The 19,991-nt window shown below is 55.7% G+C and overlaps 1 protein-coding gene across 2 annotated transcripts in view; it reads right to left on the bottom strand.

Annotated features, from left to right (window-relative positions):
• DOC2B (double C2 domain beta) overlaps nt 1-19,991 on the bottom strand; it is a 38,023-nt gene that overhangs the window by 8,848 nt on the left and 9,184 nt on the right. For both annotated transcript variants that reach the window (XM_076354280.1, XM_076354281.1), the window contains 3 exons: nt 16,777-16,856; nt 10,108-10,182; nt 6,711-6,820 (listed from right to left, as the gene is read on the bottom strand). In XM_076354280.1, coding sequence (XP_076210395.1) covers nt 6,711-6,820; nt 10,108-10,182; nt 16,777-16,856 — 265 coding nt within the window. The remainder of the gene's footprint in view (nt 1-6,710; nt 6,821-10,107; nt 10,183-16,776; nt 16,857-19,991) is intronic.

Here is a 19,991-nt window from a genome sequence, read left to right as displayed (position 1 = left end):
ACCCTTCCCCAAGGGAGAAAGGTGACAAATCAGGGTAGTGTCAGGGGTCCACAAGCCCCAGCCTGCCTCAGTGCTGCAGAATGCACGTCCCCTTTGTCCCACGGGACCGACAACGCCCCGGGCAGACCCGCAGGTGCTGCGTGATGGAGGCAGCCCAGCCTGGCACGGCGCTGGGGCGATGGCCATCCTCCTTGTCCCCACTGATGTCCCAGGCTAGTTAAGGTGTTTGTGCAGAACCGGGTCCCTTGGGAGGGAGTTTTTGGCACCTCTGCAAGACCTGGGAACTGCCGCTATCTCCGAGCAGCATGATGGAGCCAGAGACACCGCCAGGTCTCTCCCAGCCCCATTTTCCCTCTGGCATCTCCGGCCGCCTCTCAGGTGGGTCCCCACGTTTTGTGCCCATCTGTGTGTGATGACCAGAGGTGGTTCAGTCACAGAGTTTCGTGTCAGCCTTCCCAGTCCCTTGGACTCAGCCCCCGAACCCCAGCCCCTCTGGCTGGCTGCGGTTCATCTTCACCGGGACGGTATTTTTGACTTGGGCAGGCTGGCAGTGCACCGGCCCCGTAAGTGAAGGCAGCGAGCGTGAGTCAGTGAGCAGGCAGCTCCGGCCCCAGCCCTCCCTTTGGAAACAGGCGTAATGCAATTACACCGGCTTGAATTTTATTATGAGAAATCAATGTGATGGAATTTTTATGCCTTGGGTTAGAAAATCAGCTCCATGACAAACAGCAAGAGATGCCTCTGGCAGCCACATTCACCTGCCATCCTGAGCCCTTTAACTCGAACATCACCCCTCCCTCATCTCTCTTTATTAAACCCAATCCCTCGAGCTCGGCTTTTGATTTGACAGCTTCCACTGAGGGGTCCTGATCTTTAAGTTAAGGGCTGTGAAAACCACCTTGGAAGAAAACTAAGCAGCAAGTGAACAATCGCTGCTCATTAAATTTATTCTCCCTCCTACTCAGCCCGGGCTCCTGGGTTACAGTCCTGACTCACCGCGCAGCTCAAGCGACCTCGCTCCGCTGACTCACGACTTCTGCTCGCACGCACGTTCCTCCAGCCCCTTTCCCCTCGTGGAAAGGGGAGAATGGGGGGTCAACGAGGACCCTTTTCCACAACACACATGCACATAATAGGCAGCGGAGCCTGAAGACGCATCTCCTATAGCTAAGATCCCTTATGGTCCCTATAGCAACTTGGGAGGCTCTCGATGGAGGAGTAGACGCGCAGGTGATGCCTGCTTGGCTTAAGGACAGGCAACGCCTGGCAAGGAGGGAAAATAGAAAAAGGCGGCGTCCCGGGACTGTCCAGCTCTCCTAAAACCAAAAGGAGGATTCAGTGCTGGGCTCCGTCACAAAATGCCTCAAAGTCTGAGCACAGAAACCACAGTAAAAGTTAGATGAAATTATGAGTGTGCCTGCAGTTCTGGAGCAAACCTCATTCAGCGCTTCTGGAGTAAAGAAATTTGGGACCCCAAATCTCTAAGTGTCTGCAGTACGCCTATTAGACCTGATCAAATACTATTTTCTGAATAATATATTTAATGAGTCATGATGTTTGTCAAACACATGATTAAACAAAGAATTCCTGGCATTCGTGGGCTTGCTGAGTATCATATGAATAATGCATCACTTCGCCAATATATCTGGATATGAATAATTGTATCCAATATCTGGCCAGCTCTGATATTTATTATGAATACAATCTATTTATTGCATATTACACATCTTATTTAAATGTAGGTGATTGTATTCCGCCTATTCCAATTTCCCCTGCAGCATTTCTCTGCCTCCCCCCGTCATGCACCCCAGCTTCCCACCACCGGAGACCGCGGCCGAGCTGCTGCGGCACGGCCGTGCTCAGACCACAGACGGGGAGCAACGGTGCCTGCAGATGGGGATTGGGAGCAGGGACTGCAGGTGGGACCGACCCCCTGGTGCTGGCAGGGAACCTGCCCCCAAGCCCAGCCGTCCCGGCCCTCCGAGTCCAGCGTCTTTTGAGCAGCTCTGAATTTGCCTTCTCTCAGGATGGTGGGCGGTTTCATTGCTATTAAGCCTTGGGCTAGACTCAAGGATATTTAATTCAATGAATGGATGAGACCTTTCAAGATCCTCCCACCTGCTGCGTTTCATGAAATCTGAAGTATCTGGTGTTTTTTGAGGGGGTTGATTCATTAACAAAATCCTGCTTGCCAGCGCAATTAGCTGGGCTGCCTTCACCTCTCCTTCTCCCTTGGGGGTAGCCCTGCTTGGGGAGGTGAACCCCAACGGCTCCCAGGGCTTGGTCTGTCACAGCAAAGTCACTCGACCAGCTCGGATGAGGCCACAGGGGGATGAGGGGCAGCCTGTTGGGGCACAGCGTGGGGCTGGGGGGCTCGGGCAAAAGGGGATCTGTTACTCCGCTCTCCAGGAGGCAGAAGATGCCCCTACTCTGGCCCCTGCGACAAGGTGAATGCCACTCGTCCCCCCAGGAGGGTTGCAGGCACCGGCAGAGTGCCCCATGCCAACACTGACCCACCAACCCATGCTGGACACGTCCCACCGAGAGCCCAGGTGGTCAGGGAAGATTTTTGGGTGCTTTTCTGCTGCATCACACGCTCTCCAGGCAGCAGGGAGGCAAAGGCTGGCGGCAGCTTTGATCTCCGCCATTATTTTTACATTAAAGAGACTTTGCAATTGCGTTCCCTGCCCCTCCGTGAATCTCAGCACCAAGAAGGCACCCGGGGAACGATCACCTCCCAGACCGAGGGGAGCATCACTCATGCTCTTTCAACTACCAACAGCTGCCTTGCAGGAGCCTCGCCTGATTAGCACAAGGAAAGCCAGCGTCCCCGCAGCTTTGAAGTCGGCTTTTCCTTGTGGAGAAGGAGATATTTTGCAAGATGACGGGCGGGCAAAGTGAAGCACCGAAGGCAGGACAATACATGGCACAGGAGACCCTTCCTGCGGGGAGCGGCACCGGGAGGGTGAAGGGCCATTGCCACTGGTGCTATGGAGAGGCTCACAGAGGAGAAACAGCTCAACCCACACCAAAATAAAAAAAAATCCTCGGTGAGGCCCAGCCGCCAGGGACCCCAGTCTATCCATCCCTCCTCATATAAACCAAAGATCACTCCCCAGCCGGGTAGCGAGGACACAATTCAGTGGGTATCTAAATGAGGAGGCGCAACATTTCCCAGCCTTGCATCCTTCTACTCGATTAGATATCCAGTGTTTGAAAAGAAGAAAATCCAAGCAAGGAATTAAAATAAAAGATGGATTTTTCTACCTTGTGGCTCGTTTGCGAAAGTCTCATCTCATCTAAACCTGCCTCAGGATAAATAAAATCTCCTTTGCCAATATCTTCAACCGTGAAGATGGAGAAAAGAAAAAAGGAGAATTGCTCTTAAGGAAAACGAAGAGCACGTGAATTTTAGGCTCTGGCTCCCCCACGCAAGATAAGAAATGGAGCCATGGTGCTCGGAAGTTTTGTTTTAGCAGAGGAATTCCCTGGGCCATAGGCAAGAGTTTGAAATCCCACCTGAAATTCTGCCAAACCCGCCGGGCAGAGCAGCTGAGCACATGCCCAGTGCCCGAGGGCAGGCTGGGCCCTGCCGCCGCGATGGCCGTTTGTGCCGGCGGCCGAAGGTCGGCACAGGAAGAAGCACCGAGCGCAGGGAAGGACAAGGGGCCACCAAGGGTGTCCCAGCGCCCACCCTGCAGTACGCTGGTTTCGGAGATGGCACTAAGAAACATTATTTCATTTGAACCTTTACACACCCATCTACGTGTGGGATATTTTTTTAAAGGGATCAGAGTCCAGACTAGAAAATTTTTTGGGGTCCACACAAGAGAAGAGGCTGAAACCCCCCCGGGAAGACCCACAACAGCCAGGGGAGATGGCCCACACGACAGGTGACAGCCCCGCGGCAGAGGTGCCAGCTGGGAAACCTTCTCCACCCAAAAGTTTGTTTCTTCATTGCCTCTCCAGAGTCGTTTCCAGGCAAAACCAAAGCCACAAGTCCCAGCTCTACAGCAAGCTCCACTTCAAAAACTTCTCCACTTTTCTGCTTGCACAACCTTCCCAGGGAGCCAGCGGAGCCACCTGAGCACCTCTAAAAAACAGCCTGGAGTTCGCTGGCTTTTAGGTCATCTTTGGCACGCCGATTGCCATGGTAACACCGAGGATGCGATTCCCCTTTCTGCCCCATACAGGAAAAGGCTGGTCCTGCCTGCCGGCACACAGGGATGGGTGCTTGGGTGCTGCTGAGGTACCCAAACCTCGATCCTCTTTGGGGGGGGGGGGGGGGGGGGGGCTGGGGGCTCCCACACCACTGGCAGGGACCAGGCTGTGCTAAATCCCATAGGACGGAGCCCGCTCCATCTGGATGCAGTGCCAGACCCCAGCACTACGCTTGGAGGCGAGGTGGGGATTTGTGTGGCTCCTGCGGTGCTCCTGGCCACCGGCCACCCTCATGGCAATGCCATCATGGGGCTTGCCACCTCCACGGAGACAGGCTCCCATCGGCTAGCTGCAAATGCCGATGAGTCAGAATTGCACTTGGATATTCCTCTGCATGCGGAGAGGATTTTGATCCTTAATTATCACCTAATTCACCGGGGTTGGCTGCCGGCGAGGAAACCTCAGCTGCAAAGTACAGTCTGTGCAGAGCGTTGGAGAGCCTAGGAACCTCCCCGCAAAGAGGCAGCTCCGATGGGCGCAAAGGTGCGAGATGGATGTCTCTGATGGCACGAGGAGACGCCAAACCCTGGGGACACTGCCCCTGCATGAGCAGATCAGGCTTCACAAGGAGTTTCGCCCCCCACAGAGCACCCGGCTGGGAACTCGCACAGGGCAATCGCACTGCAGGCGAGCCCGAGGCTTCCCTTGCCTCCCTGGAAAGGTGCCCTTTGAAGCTACTTTGGGTAATTGGTTGTTAACTGACCTTGCCAGCAATCTCCTGAGCTCGCCGTGGAGCTCCCAAGACAGAAACGCTATCTCCATTCAGCCACGTCCCCCCGCCGAGCAAGGGGTCCCTGCGCATCACCCTGGGGTCCTGCAAGCAGGGTACAGGGATCCGTGCATGGCGTTTAGCTTCAGAGGGGGCAAAGGAGCCCCGTGTGCTGAGCCCTGCGCGACCCCACAGCCATGCTTGGCTCCCTGCAAAGTGCCTGCGGCGCCTGGGCTGGCGGGCAGGAGCGGGGACGTGCTAACGAGGGATTTCTGCAGTGAGAAGGGCAAATCCAGCCCGGCCCACATACGCATTTCTGCGTGTCCCCCTGCCATTGAGCATCCCACGCCTCCACCCCACGCCTCCCTGCTGCCTCCTGGGAGTGGGCGAGCGCAGTCCCTCCCGGGGGAGAAGCAGCTACCAGGGCCCCAAAAAGGTGGGGGTCAAGCCCTTCTGCTGCCTGGCGCATTTCAGCAAACAACTCAGCCGAACATCTCTCTACAAACTGATTTCCACACCTGAAGAGGCTGAGAACTTCAAACCCTGGAGTGAAAAACTAAAAAAAATACCCACCGATAATAATAATAAACCAGAGGCTTTCCAGCCTGCAGCACTTTCAGCATGACTAATATTTTCCATGTGAAATAATAATCCGCGGCGCTAAATTTCTCATCTCTATGCACATTGCAGACAACAGGTGGGCTCTGCCCAAATTCACCTCTGAGCAGGACCTTTTATAAGGCAGCTTTGTGCTCTCGTCATGAGGAAAATAACAAACTCCCAGGGTACCTGCAAATAAGGAAGGTCAGATTCCAGCCACGGAGCTGACAAAGCCCCGAGTCCTCGGAGCAGGATGAAAAATCCTCCTGTTTGACAGCAAATCTTACAGCAAATCCTCCTGTGCAGCGGTCCCAGATCAGAGAGATGATGGAGCGGCTGGGGCCGCCCAGCACCCTCCCTGGGCAGGATCCGTCTGCAGGCTCCGGGTCACCCCCTGCCCTCACCCAGGTGGGACGGTGGCCAAGACATGAAAACCTTTGCATTCGCAGGGGTCTGACCCAGCAAAGCAGCACTTCCAAGCCCTCACAGCCCCACCATGTTGCCCCTGCCCACCTCCAGCCCCACACAACATCCCCCAGCCCCTGGGAGATGCTGCCAGGAGATGCTGAATGCGCAGACACTGAACCAGAGGGACTAGAATAAATACAAACGCTCTTCATTTAGTTTGACAATAATTCACGGATGCCTCCAGCTTTCTTTCAAAAAATCAGCCTTGAAAGAGGCCCAGACCTTTCCCAGGGAGATTTTCTCAGCAAGAGGTGACCGCAAAGCCTTAACGTGTGACCGCAAAGCCTTAACGTGTGCCCATGAGAGCTGGGCACGAAGAGGTTAAAACTAAATAACAGCACCTCTGCAGGCAGGAGCCCAGCAAGTGAGTTATGAAGTTAATGACAAAGCAGGACCACGCTCCTCACCGGCTATTCCAGCCCAGGCTCCCTGTAAATCAAGCGTCGGTCACCGCGGGGGTGATGGATGTGCGCAGGGCACACGTGCAAGTTATAGGATTTGGTGGGTAATAACTCTGCCGCAAGCAGCCGCCAGGACCGTCCTGTGGGGCTGAGGCATGGGGGTCCCCGTGAGCTCCCCTGGGAAATCATCACTGGGATGGGGAGGGATGCCTGGGATGGCCCTGAAGGGACGGGAAGGGACACGTGTGTGTGTGTCCCTCCCCAGTGCTGGCCTCAGCACCCTGCTTACCCCCCCCACCCCGGGGCCCTACCGTAGGGTCTTGCGGATCATGTCCTCATCGGTGATGCCGTAGTAGGTGAGTGTCTCATTCCAGGTGGGGTTCAGTGTGTTGCGCAGCGTTTTGGTTCTCAGCTTATTCGCCTGGAAAAGCAAAGGAGACGGTGGTCAGCGGGACCTGGCCCCAGGCGACTGTTTGGGCACCGATGGGCAGGGAGGCGGGGGGAAGAGGAAGCACAGTTTGGAGATGAAGGGGCAATTGGTGCTGTCACCCTTCTGCCCCAGCACCATAACCCGACCGGTCCTCGATGGGGTGGCCCAAATCCATCCCGACTGCAGCGGTAAGCAGAGGGGCAGAGACACGGCAACTCACTGGCTCATTTGCAAAGCAATCCAACCCCGCATCCCACATGCTGGAAACAGCCAGCAAAATGGGAACCTTGGCAGAGCGCAGCGAGAGGATGGGGATTTCACTTATACAGCAGGAGCGAGAGAGAGAGGGGGAAAAAATGTCTTTTCAGGTTCATTAAAAAATGCCAATTTGCTGTTCTGGCTGTTTATTTGCATTCCTGCTCCCAGCACAGCTCCCCTTCCTGCCTGACTCAAAATAACTTCCTTGATACGCATTTTGTCAGCACTGGCAACTCTTTCCAGCGCCGCAGCTCTGCAGAGCAGGAGGCCGGGGACAGCGGGGCTGTCACAGCCGCTTGTGTCCCCGGCGTGGATGGGGCATCCTGGCACATATCCACCCCCCCAGGTCGGGGAACATTAATCTTCTTACCCCTTGAGCCACCCGCTTCTGTTGGGGACAGAGGGAGAGCAGAAGCAAAGGGCTGAAGGCTTCAGAGGAGGCTTCTCCATCACCCCCCCAGCCCGAGACAGCCTGACAGAGCAGCAATTTTCCCTCTAATTAGGTGTAAAGTCAGAAAGTTCAATCCCTGCCTCAGCCACTGCTGGGCGTAAGGAACTCTCAGGAAATCAATACTTCAAAGTTGCCTCGTGCATCTTCATGGGAAGCTGCTACATTCCCCATCTTTGGTTCACCAGCCCTGAGCTAGAGGCGAGCGGGATGTGAAGCACGGTGTGAAGAAAAGAGCTTGTGCTTGCAGCTAAGAGGGGGGTCACCTTGTCGGCACGTCCTTTCCCCACCAAAACCACCCCAAACACACAATCTCTTCCAGATGGGCTAGGCATGGCCACTGGCCAGAGGAGCTGCCGGTGCAGCGGAGCCATCGAGGGACCACAGCCCAGTGTCTCACTCCCAAACGCTTTGCGCAAAGCAGCTGCTTGCTCTGGGTGTGATCTCTCGGAGGTAGAGGAAGCCTCTGTATTTTGTGCTGTGCTTTCATTTAACTTCCCAAAGCCATTTCTGCCTCTGGAAGAAACCCAGGCCCCATGCAGTGCTGCGGAGGCTGGTTAGGCACCAACCGAGGCTGGGTGAGGAGCTGCGAAATGCCGAGCGCCAGGTTAGCAGGAGGATACCCCCAGAGCAAGGCGTGATGCTCCAGGAGCCAACTGGGATGCAGGGGCAGGGACTCAGTTAGCAGCAGCAGCAGCTAAAGCCCTGCAATGCCAATCTCTTTCCACATCACTCAGGCAGGGGTTTGTTTGCAGCGCAGGCGGAGAAGCTGCCGGCCGGGCTGTGCACGGGCAGCCAGCGCTGCTGCTCCCGGGCACCAGCCTCGCTGAGTTGATCCTTGCGTGCCCGGGGGTATGTCCGGGGGCGACAGCAGAGCGATGCAAACAGAAGGAGACTGCAGACAGGTGCTCTCATTTATGGCCTGCCGTTGCCATCGATTTAATACCTTGTTTGCCTTAAATCTTTCCTGACTTTGTAAAGTTGCTTTGAACAAGGCACTTTATCATACCAGGTTTCATCCCACACCTATTTTATCTCCTTCCTTGGTGATATGGTGGCCACCATGCCAGGCTCAAGAAGCGAGATACGTATCAGAGAGGGAGCGTAAAGCCTGCTGAGGGGTGAAAAGGACAGCAGGGAAAGCGCCCTGATGGCATCTGCTGCCTGCTCAGACCTGCTGGGGCCTGATCCTGGGGCTCTGGGGGGGGGTCAGGAAGGAAAGCGGGTTTAGCCAAGGGGGTAACGTGATGGGCATCACCCAGCAGCTAATGCTGCCCTGGGCAAGGGGCCCAAATTAAATCAGAGGAACTGAGCTCTGGGAGCACCTTTTTCTCCCATCTGGAATGACTTAATAGTCAGTAACTAGCTCACATGGAGAGCTCTGCATGAGGTGAACAAATCCCACCCTGCTTCCCATGGCTCTGGCCTGGGCTCTGCCGCAGCTGCCTGGGAGCCCAGGGACAGAAGCACCCTTGGAGGTGCACCTTGGAGGTCCCCAGGACTTGGGGACTGTCCTGCTGCTGGAACAATTGTGCAGAAACATCCAGCCCAGGACACATTCGTGATCCCCCCCACATCTGCTCACCTCTCCCAGAGCAGCTTCAGGCAGTGCTGTTTGGAAACAAGGCACACAGACAGAGCAACCACAGAGGCAGAGGGACGTGGGGACAAGGAGAGGGTCGTGTCCCCCCCCGTGGCTGCTCCGGGCTTGTAGAGTCTGCAGCTCCTGTGCTACCCTCAGCTGAGCTCCCCTCCCGCCTCTCTGGTCTCCATCACTTCCAGCAGAAATGCTAATCAATGCATTTGCAAAACATGGAAATGACAGCTAATATCACTGATGAAAGTGCTCCTGGCTCCCCTATTTTGAGCGGAACTTGAAATGTGGTTAAAAACTCCCTCTACCACCCTGAACATGATGAATTAATTCAACTGAACCGTAACAAATAAATATACCTCCCCCCAAAAAGGTCTTTCCTTTAGTGTAAAATAAGAGTGCAATTAATATTCATAACACATACATTTAGCATTTAAATTCAACATCCCCATCAGTTACACCAAGCTCTCACTGCACATCAATATCTTTAATTACTCTTCTCTCCAGCAAGCACTGAACCTAAGTAGATGGAAATATTTCCCTTACAATTTATACTCTGCTTTATTATGATCTGAGGGGTTTTAAATGCAAAAGAAAAAGGAAAAAATAAAAAAAGGAGCTGGTTTGTTTATAGCTCCAGATCATTTCACTCGGTGGCTTACAGGGGCTTCTTGAGCACAGCGTTCGTACCCCCTGCTCCCCGGGGCAAGGAGTCAGGGCTGGCACCTGCCTCCCGGGCAGTGGTTTATCGGAGAGGCACTTGCTACCCCTGCAAGAATGCTTTTAGCCCCAATTCTTATCTCCTGCCGCTGCTCTCTCCTGCTCACCTGAGTGAGAGCTGGGCAGGAGACTCGAGGTCTGGCTACAGCAACCAGCAGCCCCTGGTGAAGAGCTTTTCCCTGGGGAACCTCCCAGGTCTGATTTCAAAGGGAAAGGCGCAGCCCCAGGAAGGGAAGGAGAAGCGAAAAGGCGTCTCACCTTACTGGCTCCGGGAAGCAAGTGCAATTTGACGTATGGATCGGCCAAACCATTATGGTCCATCGGCTTCAGGCCCTGGAGAGGAAACAGCAAAAAGCAGAGTTAGGAAAACAGCGAGAGGCTGGGCAGGCGGGGTGGCTTCGCTGAGCCCATCTACCGATGCCCGTTTCTCCGGGATGTCGTCGGTCCATGGAGCAATTGCACGGCTTCCTTAGGATTGGGGAAGGAGGAGAGTATGGTTGGTGCAGGATCCGGGCTGCACAGCAAAAGCCGAGCACACTCAGCGTTCAAATGTCGTCTGCAGTTTGTGCCGAGGAGGGGCTGCAGGAAGGCTTCTCATCCGCACTTGGCATCGGCCGCAAAGCACCTCTCCGCTATTCCAGCAGCTGACACTGACACCCTGATCACAATTAATTTGGGGGTTAAGTAAATCAGCGCAGTGATTTTCGAGGTTTAAAATTACAGGGTTTTGTCATTTAATAGTTGCTATGAGCAAACATACACCCCTGCTGTTGTGGTGTTACTTTTAAGCGTTCCGAGAGGGTGTGATAGCACCTACCTAGTCTTCGTTATTAAGGCACAGCTGAAGGAAGAACAGCTTTCAGGCCAGCGGGAGGCTTTCGCCAGCCGACTGCCGTGGCGTTTGCAGGGAAATCTGCGGGTACCGGAGCACAAATGCAAGGAAACACTCACTGCAGCCATTCCTGATGGATTTTCTACTAGACCCTCACAGCTCTTAAAGGATGACATGGATCGTGTTTGTTATAGAGATGCTCTGGAGTTGATCCTGCTTCAGGCAGAGGGAGGAGACAAACCTGCTCTTCTTCTAAACACGCAGTGGGCTGAAAATTATCCAAGGGTGATGCACAAACCCAGCCCAAACCCATAACTGCACAGACCACATGGAAACAAACTCCACAGGGTAGGGAAGCAACACAGGAGCATGAAAAACGGAGCCTAATTTTTACTCATCCTTAGTGGAAATGATAATGGCTACACCATGAAAGTACTTGGATTATTTCCAGCCCGGCTGCAGGATCCCTGCAGGAGTTATTTCTAGGCTGTCTGAAGGCAATTCTCTGCCTGGGTCAGAGGAGGGTTTCTCTGCAGAGGTACCCATCCAACCCCAATTCCAACCCGGGCATGGAAACCAGGCTGGGTGATGCTAAAGGCTCGTCACGCCCTTTGTGGGATGAGCAGAGTATTCGGTGCCCGGGATTAATGAGTGTGTGCAGCTGCCAGAGATCCACCTGGCAGGAAAGCATTTGTATGGGCTGCTGGTGGATAGGCTGTGTGCGATGAAAATGTAATCATCAAGGCCTGGTTTGGGCAAATCAAAGAGGGAAATGCTGGGGTAAATCACTTCCATACTTCACATGTATGAAATAACACACCCAGCTTAGCCCACCGTACCAAGGCAGCCCCTCGGGATGCCCCCATCCCACCCCTCCCTGATTTGCACAACCCGGTCCGAGGGTCTGAGCTGCTCCTGACCTTGGTGAGGGCTCTGCTTCGGAGACGAGCGCGCTGCCCTGGGGCAAGGGAGACCAAATGGTGCCCAGCAAAGAGGATTTTGCTTCTAAAGCAGAGCCAAAAGGATAAAAATATCAGCAGCAAACGGAGGCTAAACGGTTCTGCTTTAACCGCAGTGCCTCTCAGGTGGCGTCCCCGGCCCAGCGGAAGAGGAAGGCAGCAGATACAGAGGACGGGAGGAAGGTGGTGGTGTTGGCTGCAGCTCCACGGGCAGAAAGGGCAGCAAGGGGCTGGGCTGGTCCCCAGGCTCCGGGGGGGGATCCGGCCGCCTGGGCACACAAGCTGCTTACAGCTGAGCAAAGCAAAGGGTCTCCACAGCCTCCCATGGCGGAGATGCTCCACCTGCCTGATGCCACGTGGCAAATGAAATCAGAAGCAAGCAAGCAAATTCCCCTCAAAATGGAGAAAGACAGGCAGCTCTGTAATTCACCCATCAATTCAGTTCAATTAAATTACCTTCTGAGGAGGCTATTAAAGGCTTTTTTAACAGATGTGCTATGGAAGATGGAGTGACAGGAGCCTGGAAAATGGCTCCTAATGTCACGTCTACCTCCCTCCCATGTCACTCGATACAAGTTTGGCACAGGGCTGAGTTTAATACGACAGCAGCCCCAATGGCTCTGCCCTGCAAAGCTGCTCCCGTGGGAGCTCACCCCTCCCAGGGACCCACAGGGTGACCAGCACCGTTGCTTCCCCTGCGTGGACGGACCTCTAGCCTAAAGCTGCTCCAAGAGAGCCACAAGGCAGAGGAGGACCACAGGGCTCATTCACAGGGGCAGTCTCCCATTGGCTTCAGCCAGCGCAGCCCCGGCTCCGATCAGTCCTTCTTGCCGGGACCAATTTACAGTCCTATGCATCACGGCATGGGCGATGGAGCCGAGACCGAGTTTCATCTTTTCCCTTCCTCTACTCAACCCCAAAATCCCTGCTGTAATCCTATGAAGACCGATGGCCCCACTGCATCCCAGCCGCTGCCAGCTGGTCTCTGTGCCAGTGACATTTAGCTAATCAATAGGATTTAATTACGAGTCAGGCTAATCGGGCTGCCAATTAACGCCACGCTAGAGGCATACAGAAATCACAGGAGACAGATTGGTTCCATCATTTGCTCCACGGCGAGCTGCCTGCCTGGTGAGCAGGCTTCCTGCTGCCCAAAAACCAGCCTGGATACCTCTTGCTGGGCCAAGGCGTCCCATTCCGAAATGGGGCAAACTCTGTGCTTCCACCCTGACAGCCCAGAGGACACACAGCTTCGAGATGGGAATTTCCCTGCAGTGATAAATATTTATGAGTAAATCCATAAGTAATGCTCAGTGCAGACCTCCAGCACTCGGCTTCAGTTGGAAGTGGGGAAGCATCCAAATGCTCAGCAGGGTGGAAACTCCCGGGTGTTTTCTAGCTGCAGCTGCAGCCAGCGGCGCAGGGAGAGCAGCCCAGGTACGCTCGGATGGGCAGTGTCTGCCCTGCATGGCCTGCCTGGGGCCAGGGAGCTGCTTGCACCGCTGCCTGCGCAGCCACCTGAGGCTCGCCCAGGGCATCTTCCTCCCAAAAGCAGGAGACCAACGGAGCTACAGGATAGCACAGCCCCACAGTGTCTGCGCTGCCTCACACCCCTATAGATCCCCCTATAGCAGGCTATTATCTCGCTCCATGCAGCAGGTTGGGCTTTGTAGGACTGAGCAGAAAATGAGACCCTCACCCAAGCCACAGCACGGCATGCCAGGGCACAGACCCTGGCGCCTGCACGTTAATCGTATCATTTTCTGTCACATTTTATAGGAGGGGGTGATGCCCAGCGCAGCCCAGGGGCAGCCCGGCCGTTTCCCACACGTGACAGTACAGATCAACATAACCCCAGGAGAGCGCGCGGCGCTCATGCACGGCAGCAGGCAGCAAGGGGAGAGCCCTCCTGCCAGCCTGCCACACGGCTGCTCCCGCACTCCAGAAACGGGCTCCCACACTGCCCTGATTTATTCTCCCATCGATCCGAGCTGAGCCGCAACGTGCCCGAATTCAGCCGTGCCTGAAGCGTGAAAGGCAGGGTACAGGCAGGGCTGCTGCCAAGACCGAAAGCCATTAGCGCGAGGTGGCCGCTGGCAGCCTGCCCGCTCCTGCCTGCACAGGGTCCTGAGCTTTCTGCCGGCCAGGGAGAGGCGGCAGAAATGCTGGGCACGCCACCGCAGCCCTGCTCCAGCCAGGCAGCGATGAGGTTTCTTAGTCCTTATCTCCCCAGTGCCACGATACCCCAGGATAGCCGCTGCTTCGGCCCCACGGTGCAGCACCGGTAAGCCCTGATGCCGCAGCAGTTGCCCGGGGCTCACACCAGCATGGTGGAGGTGACAACCTTCTGCCACTGGCGCAGGTGGCATGGGGAAGGCACGGCAGCTGCCCCACCTGCTGAGACTGTACCCCAATTGCATCCACTGAAGGCAATGCCAAAGTGTAGGATTGTCCTAAGAGGTTAAGGCTGGAGGTGGATGCTCCTTGAGTGTGCCGTGGTCTTCCCTCGTCCTGCAAAGGCAGGACTCGCCTCGCAATCCAGATGTGGACTAACAGCAGCCCCGCACTCAATCCCCTTCATCCCCAGGAGGAACCAGGACCCTCGCTTCTCTGGCTAGAGCCTGCAGAGATGCTGGGCACTCTCTGCCTTCCAAAATCAGCTTCCAGATATCCATCTGTTGGCACAATGGCAGGGCAGATCTCTGCTATTAGGGAAACTGAGGCACCAAGTGCCTCGCTCCTGGTGTAAGCAGACAGCCTGGGGATAGCCCCACGGCTACCAGCTTCCACACCCGTACCTCCTGCAACAAAGCAAATCTCCTTTCATTCCCTATTCCAGCTCCATCCAAATTTAGGATATGGTCTTGACCTGAGGGTCTGGAAACACCCAGTGTCTCACAGATCCTGCTCTGAACGTACTCCAAGAAACACCTCAGACGTCCCCAGGCACCCGGCACCAGGGCAAATCCCCCGGCATGGAGCAGTTATCCCGACCTCCTGCACAATAGAGCGGCTGATGGCTGCAGAGCAGAAAACTGGTGGCGGAGCATGACTGATCGGATTTAACCCGCCGCCAGTGCCTCCAAGTGCCCACTGACCCCCTTCCCACTCCCCAGGAGCCGATAAGGGGACTCGGGAGGGCCATCAGCAGATATAAAAGTGCTGGAGATTAAAATAAATAGAGAGAAGCAAACAGATCAAAAGGGAGAGAGGATTGTTTGGGGGAGTTATTGAAGGCAGAAAGAAAAACACTTCTCGCATTGCTGAAATAGTGCAGGTTTTAAAGGCTGCTGGCAGCGACTGAGGCTCCAGGAGCTGCTGGAGGTGGGACACATCCTGAAGGCATCTTCCTTGGGGGCCTGAGACATCGTACCCAAGACAACCAGGCAACCCCCAGCCCAGATCCAAGGGCAACGCATGTCCCGGCACTATGCTGTGGCTCATGCGTGTGGCCCCGGCGCTCACTGGCCACCGCATCGCCTCCTCTACAGCACTACTTCTAACGTCTACGCAGCCAACACCGGCTCCCACCGATGGCAGCCGGGGTCCGGGCCCTTACCTTTTTGTAGTCAAGTTTTGGCAGCTTTCCCCAGGCGAGAGATGAAATGAGAGCGAGCAGATGGCAATGTAAATAAAAGAGAAAAATGGGAGAATGAGAGCAGAATGGAAATGAACAGGACTCGAACGCTTGAATGTCAGAGCAGCGAATGGGGGTCTGCCCACCCCGCGAGCCGGGGTGATGCCAGCGCCGCGTGGTGCCCCCAGCCCTGTGGGACGGGGTCAGCAACCGTTACTCCCGTACAGCCGGGTGGGCACGGCACGGACCAGGGCTCTCCTTCGTCAGCCCTGACTTTGCTCTCGCTGCTGTTAGATCTATCTCTTGCCGCTTGCAGGTCTCCTTCCTCCTTGTCTTCCACCCACTGCAAACCCAATTAGAAATCTCCTCCTTGGCACCGCTCCCGAGCACACCAAGGGAAACCTGACCCAGAGGCTGCCGGTGAATTCACAGGCGACAGGCATGGGGGTGGCAGGGAGGGAAGCAAAACCCGCCGGCTGCCTCATCCCTGCCTCATCCCTGCCCCGGCAGCCCTGCCCAGGAAGCCGTGGGTGCTGCACTTGTCCCCTGGCCAGGAGCAGCTCCAGGTCTGCCAGGGCAGATGCCTCCACGCTCACCCCCAAAGCCAAGCTTTTGTGCTCAAGGTCCTATTTCAGACAGGGAGAGCCCTGGCGCAGGGACGTGCGGGCTCAGCACCCAGCGCAGTGGGCTCTGGGGTGGGCTGGGGGCTGCAAATAAACCAGTTGCAGCTGGAGGGGAGAGGAGCATCCTATGAAGGCAAATCTTCCGGGGGGTCAGCTCACAGCTCGTTCTCCTGCAGTTTCTTCCATCTTCTGTAAAAATCCTCCAGCCCTTCCCAAAATCTAAAGGGACTTCGGTCTTCTTCCACCAACCCACCACTGTTGGGGACCAACCGTGTTGACCTGGAGCCCTCGCTACTCCGGACCTCGGGCCAGCTGAAACAGAGAGGAGCCGAGCAGTGCGCAGAAGCACCTTCCACGGGCCCGGAGGCAGAATCAGGACCTCAGTTATCTGTTTCTGCTCCAAAATGTGCAAAAAAAACCTAATTGCTTCAATCACACAGACGGCAAAGGCGCTGAGGCAGAGCACTTTGTGGCAATGATTAGCAGCATTTAAAAGAGCCATTTATAAACTGACAGCCGGTCACAGCGTCAAGTAAATAACAACATTGGGCTGGGTGCTTTTCTAAAAAGCATCAATAGCTGTAACCATCTCGGCACGGGGATGAGCAGCCGTCTCTGTCCCGCTGGAAATGCCCTGAAAGGCAGGGATGGAGGGAAGGAGAGGGCAGAAGCACCGGGTGTTGGGATGAAACTGGAGATGGCAAAGGGATGGCTGCAGTCGGGGTCACCAGAGCCCCCGGTGCAACCCAGGGACGGGAGCACACCTGGCCGTCCCCACGCGCTGCCTTCACTGCTGCATTTGCTTGGCACAGCCGCAGTGCCCGGGTGGCCTCGTGGTTTTGGCAGGGCTCTGGTGGCCCCATAACGCAGGACAAAGGTGGCCAGCTCTAGGCATATTCGGTCCTCGCTGTTTGCACGCCTGGCGCTGAGACGTACCTTGGCTTTGTTGATCGTGCAGTGGAGAGCGTTGTTTTCTTGATCGTAGAGCAAGCTGAAATCCAGCGTCCCCAGCGTGGCTGCAAAAGAGAAAAGATGTTATTAACCCGTGGGGCCCAGCAAACATTGCCTCTTCTCCCTCTAAGCACTAAAGGAGTGGATGAAGATGCTAGAGAAATGGCTGCAGACATTATAAAACATAGAGCATCCTCCTGTGAGCCCTGTTACGAAACATGGCTTCATGCTGGGAGGCTGGTGGCCATCCCCATGTTTGGCCGGTGGGGCTGGCACAGCCCTGGGAGAGGAGCGAGAGGGATGAACGGCTGCGGCTCACCCAGGCACTGCAGCCAGCGCAGAGGCTTTGCCTCCGTGGGCTTTCACACGGGTCACCCCCTTCTACCAGCAGCCCCACGGCAGCTTCCCGTCCCCCAGGAGCTGAAGGGTCTTCTCCGGGACGATCCAGGCACGGCTAGGACACAGCTGGGACCTGCTGTCGGCATATCTGCCCCCCTCCAGCGCCGCTGGCATTCCCAGAATGCGTATTTGTATACTGACACCTTCAAACACATGAGCCACCAATGGGATCCCTTCCCAGCTCCAATTTGGCTGCAAACTGTAAATTAAACCCAGTGAGAATGGAAATACTTTTATGGTTAAAATGAAAAACACCAACAGCTTTTAATCAGAGCAGTGTTCCCTTGCGGCATCTGCAATCCAGGAACAGCAGCAACAGGGAAGCTCCTGAGACAGGACCACAGGGAAGGGGCAGGAGACCAGAACAAACCAGAAGCAGCAAAAGTACATTCGATTTGAGAAATTCTTTCCCTTTGGACAATCTGAGCACATCATGCTAATCCAAAGCAGAGGAAAAGCCTTAAAAAGGCAGGCTTTCCCAAAACATGATTTAACCTTCTCCAAGGCTCCCGGACTCAATTTGCACACCAAAGCCCAAACGCGGAGCAGCACCTCCCCCAGCACAGCTTCGCCTGCCACCAGCCTTGAACTTCCAGGGCGGCTCTGGACCCCGCAACCCGCACTTTTTCATGCCCACCTTCCCTAAAAGGGGTCTGCCCGAGCGCTGCCCTGCCGCCACGCAGCATCCCACCGCTGTTTCCGAGGTAACTGCACCTTCCCACTGTGCACACAGGTTCAGAGCAGGGGGGGAAAAAAAATCCCAAATAAAAACCAGAACAATTTTGCTTAATATCAAAGGAGGGTTTGCTGCCTGGGAGGTAAGTTAGACGAACTTTATGGCAGGAAATAAGGTGCTTTCTTCCAGTGTAAATAGCCTCTGCAGCAAGGTGCCCCGGGAGGCGGCAGATATTCAGGGGACTGAAACCTTCCTGCTGCAATTTCACAGCGATCTTCCAGCCCAAACGCAAGTGAGCTACAGGTTTGCCTGCTAGCAAATAAAAATCATCGCTCCAGAGCAAACATCTTGCCTTCAAAGCAGAGCAAATATTCAGAGAGATTTCTGTCAGAATAATGTACTCCCCCTTGTTCTGGAGTAATTTCATGGCACATTAGCTATTGGTTTAGGTAAGTCATAAATCAGTGGGGTTTACCTGCCAGGGCTCAGGGAAGATGGAAGCGATACAGGGCGAGACCAAACCTGCAACACCTCGTACGTCATCTCTGGGTTTGGCCCAAACGGGCGTTTCCAGAGCAATTACCAGCAAAACTCGCTCCACATCATGCAAGGAGGAGGAAAGCGCAGCAGTGCCCCAGTGGGCTGGCTGCCCCCTGCCCGTGCTCGGCGATAGGGAGCTCCCGGCCGTGTACGGCAGTGTCAGAGCACCAGCCCCGGGGGGCCGGCGCAGACCGCCGCGCTGGGGCGGGTGTAGCGGGAGGCTCCACAGCACACGGGCGAAAGCCAAGTCAGCAAAACTTGACAAATCTGCGTTTTTGTTCGAGAGCGGAAGATGAAGCCTCCGGTTTCGGAACCTCATCATTTCCACCTGCCCTTTAATCAGCCGCTTCCTGCCAGCCCCGCCGCTCGGCCCTCCCAAGTTCAAGCTGTTATTTTATTTTTATCACAGAAGGGGGCCCGCGGCTTAGCCTGCTGGCTTTGGCAATTTATAAAACAAATTAAAAGCTTGGCGTGAAAACAGACTTCAGCCAGGAAATACTGACAAAGCCTCCTGTCCCCTCGGCGCTGCAACCTGCCCCAGGGGCGAGGGCAGCGGGGAGCCCGCTCCGGCAGGATGGGCAAAACCCAAAAGCACCGTCACACAGCAGCAGATGCTTGTTTCGCATTTGGGGACTAAGGTCCTGCTCCCCAGCACTGGCGGTCCACGAGCAAACCTTGAGCAGTTCCCATTCATCTCGGAACTGCAAGGAGGCAGGAGGGCACGGACAGGGATGCGTGGCTCCCCCCAGCCCTACCAGGCTCCGTCCCCAGCTCTCCTCCAGCCCTGGAGGGGTTTTCCTCTCTGCAGGAATTTTTTCGTTGATGGTGAGTCTCGATTCCCAAGGAAGGGTTTGCCTTCAGCAGAGGGATGTGGAAACATCAGCAGAACATGTTGTGCTAATTGCTTAAAAACGCAGCCGTATGGAGATGACAAAAGGGATCAGGCTAGCTTGGGGTTTGGCAGCTAAGGTGCCGCTACGGAGCCGAGGGCGAGCGCTGCTGCCAGAGCCAGGACCCAGCAGGGTGGCGGATGCTGAGGACACGTCTCCCGCAGGAGCAGAGCGCCTGCGGCGCGGACGCAGCCATGCTGTCTCCGTTACCTCCTGGGGATGCACTGCTGAGTGACGGATCCAGCACAGCGGTGAAGGCAGAGACAAGGATGGCGCTCAAGCTGCCTGCCTCCCCGGCCGGCCGCTCCCAGGCAGACTGGCCCCAGGGTTGCTCGAGCGCCTGAGGAGATGGCAGGAGACCTCCAGCTGAATGCAGGGGTGGGAGCCACCCTGCAGCCCACAACAGCTCTGTGCGAACCCCCATGGGACCGCAGCCCAGCTGGAGAGCCAGTCCTGCGCTCCCGGAGCGGGTAGCACGCCGAGTGAGCGGCCAGGCACGCCAACACCAAAACACTGGCACAGGTCTTACTCTCACCCCTCCTGCAAAACCACCGGCAGCACATCCAGCCCTGGCTGTGGGAGACTTGCCATCTCCAGCCAGCAGGATTGGGCCCAAAGCCTCTGGGCTGCAGCAGCCACCCAGGGACGCACCCTGCTCTGAACAGGGCCCTCCGCAAAGCGGCTGAATCGCCCTT

Source organism: Aptenodytes patagonicus, chromosome 17 (genome assembly GCF_965638725.1).
Source record: "Aptenodytes patagonicus chromosome 17, bAptPat1.pri.cur, whole genome shotgun sequence".
In the NCBI taxonomy this organism is placed as follows: domain Eukaryota; kingdom Metazoa; phylum Chordata; class Aves; order Sphenisciformes; family Spheniscidae; genus Aptenodytes; species Aptenodytes patagonicus.
The sequence above is the reverse complement of the archived record's forward strand: the minus strand, read 5'-3'. Positions and strand labels throughout refer to the sequence as shown.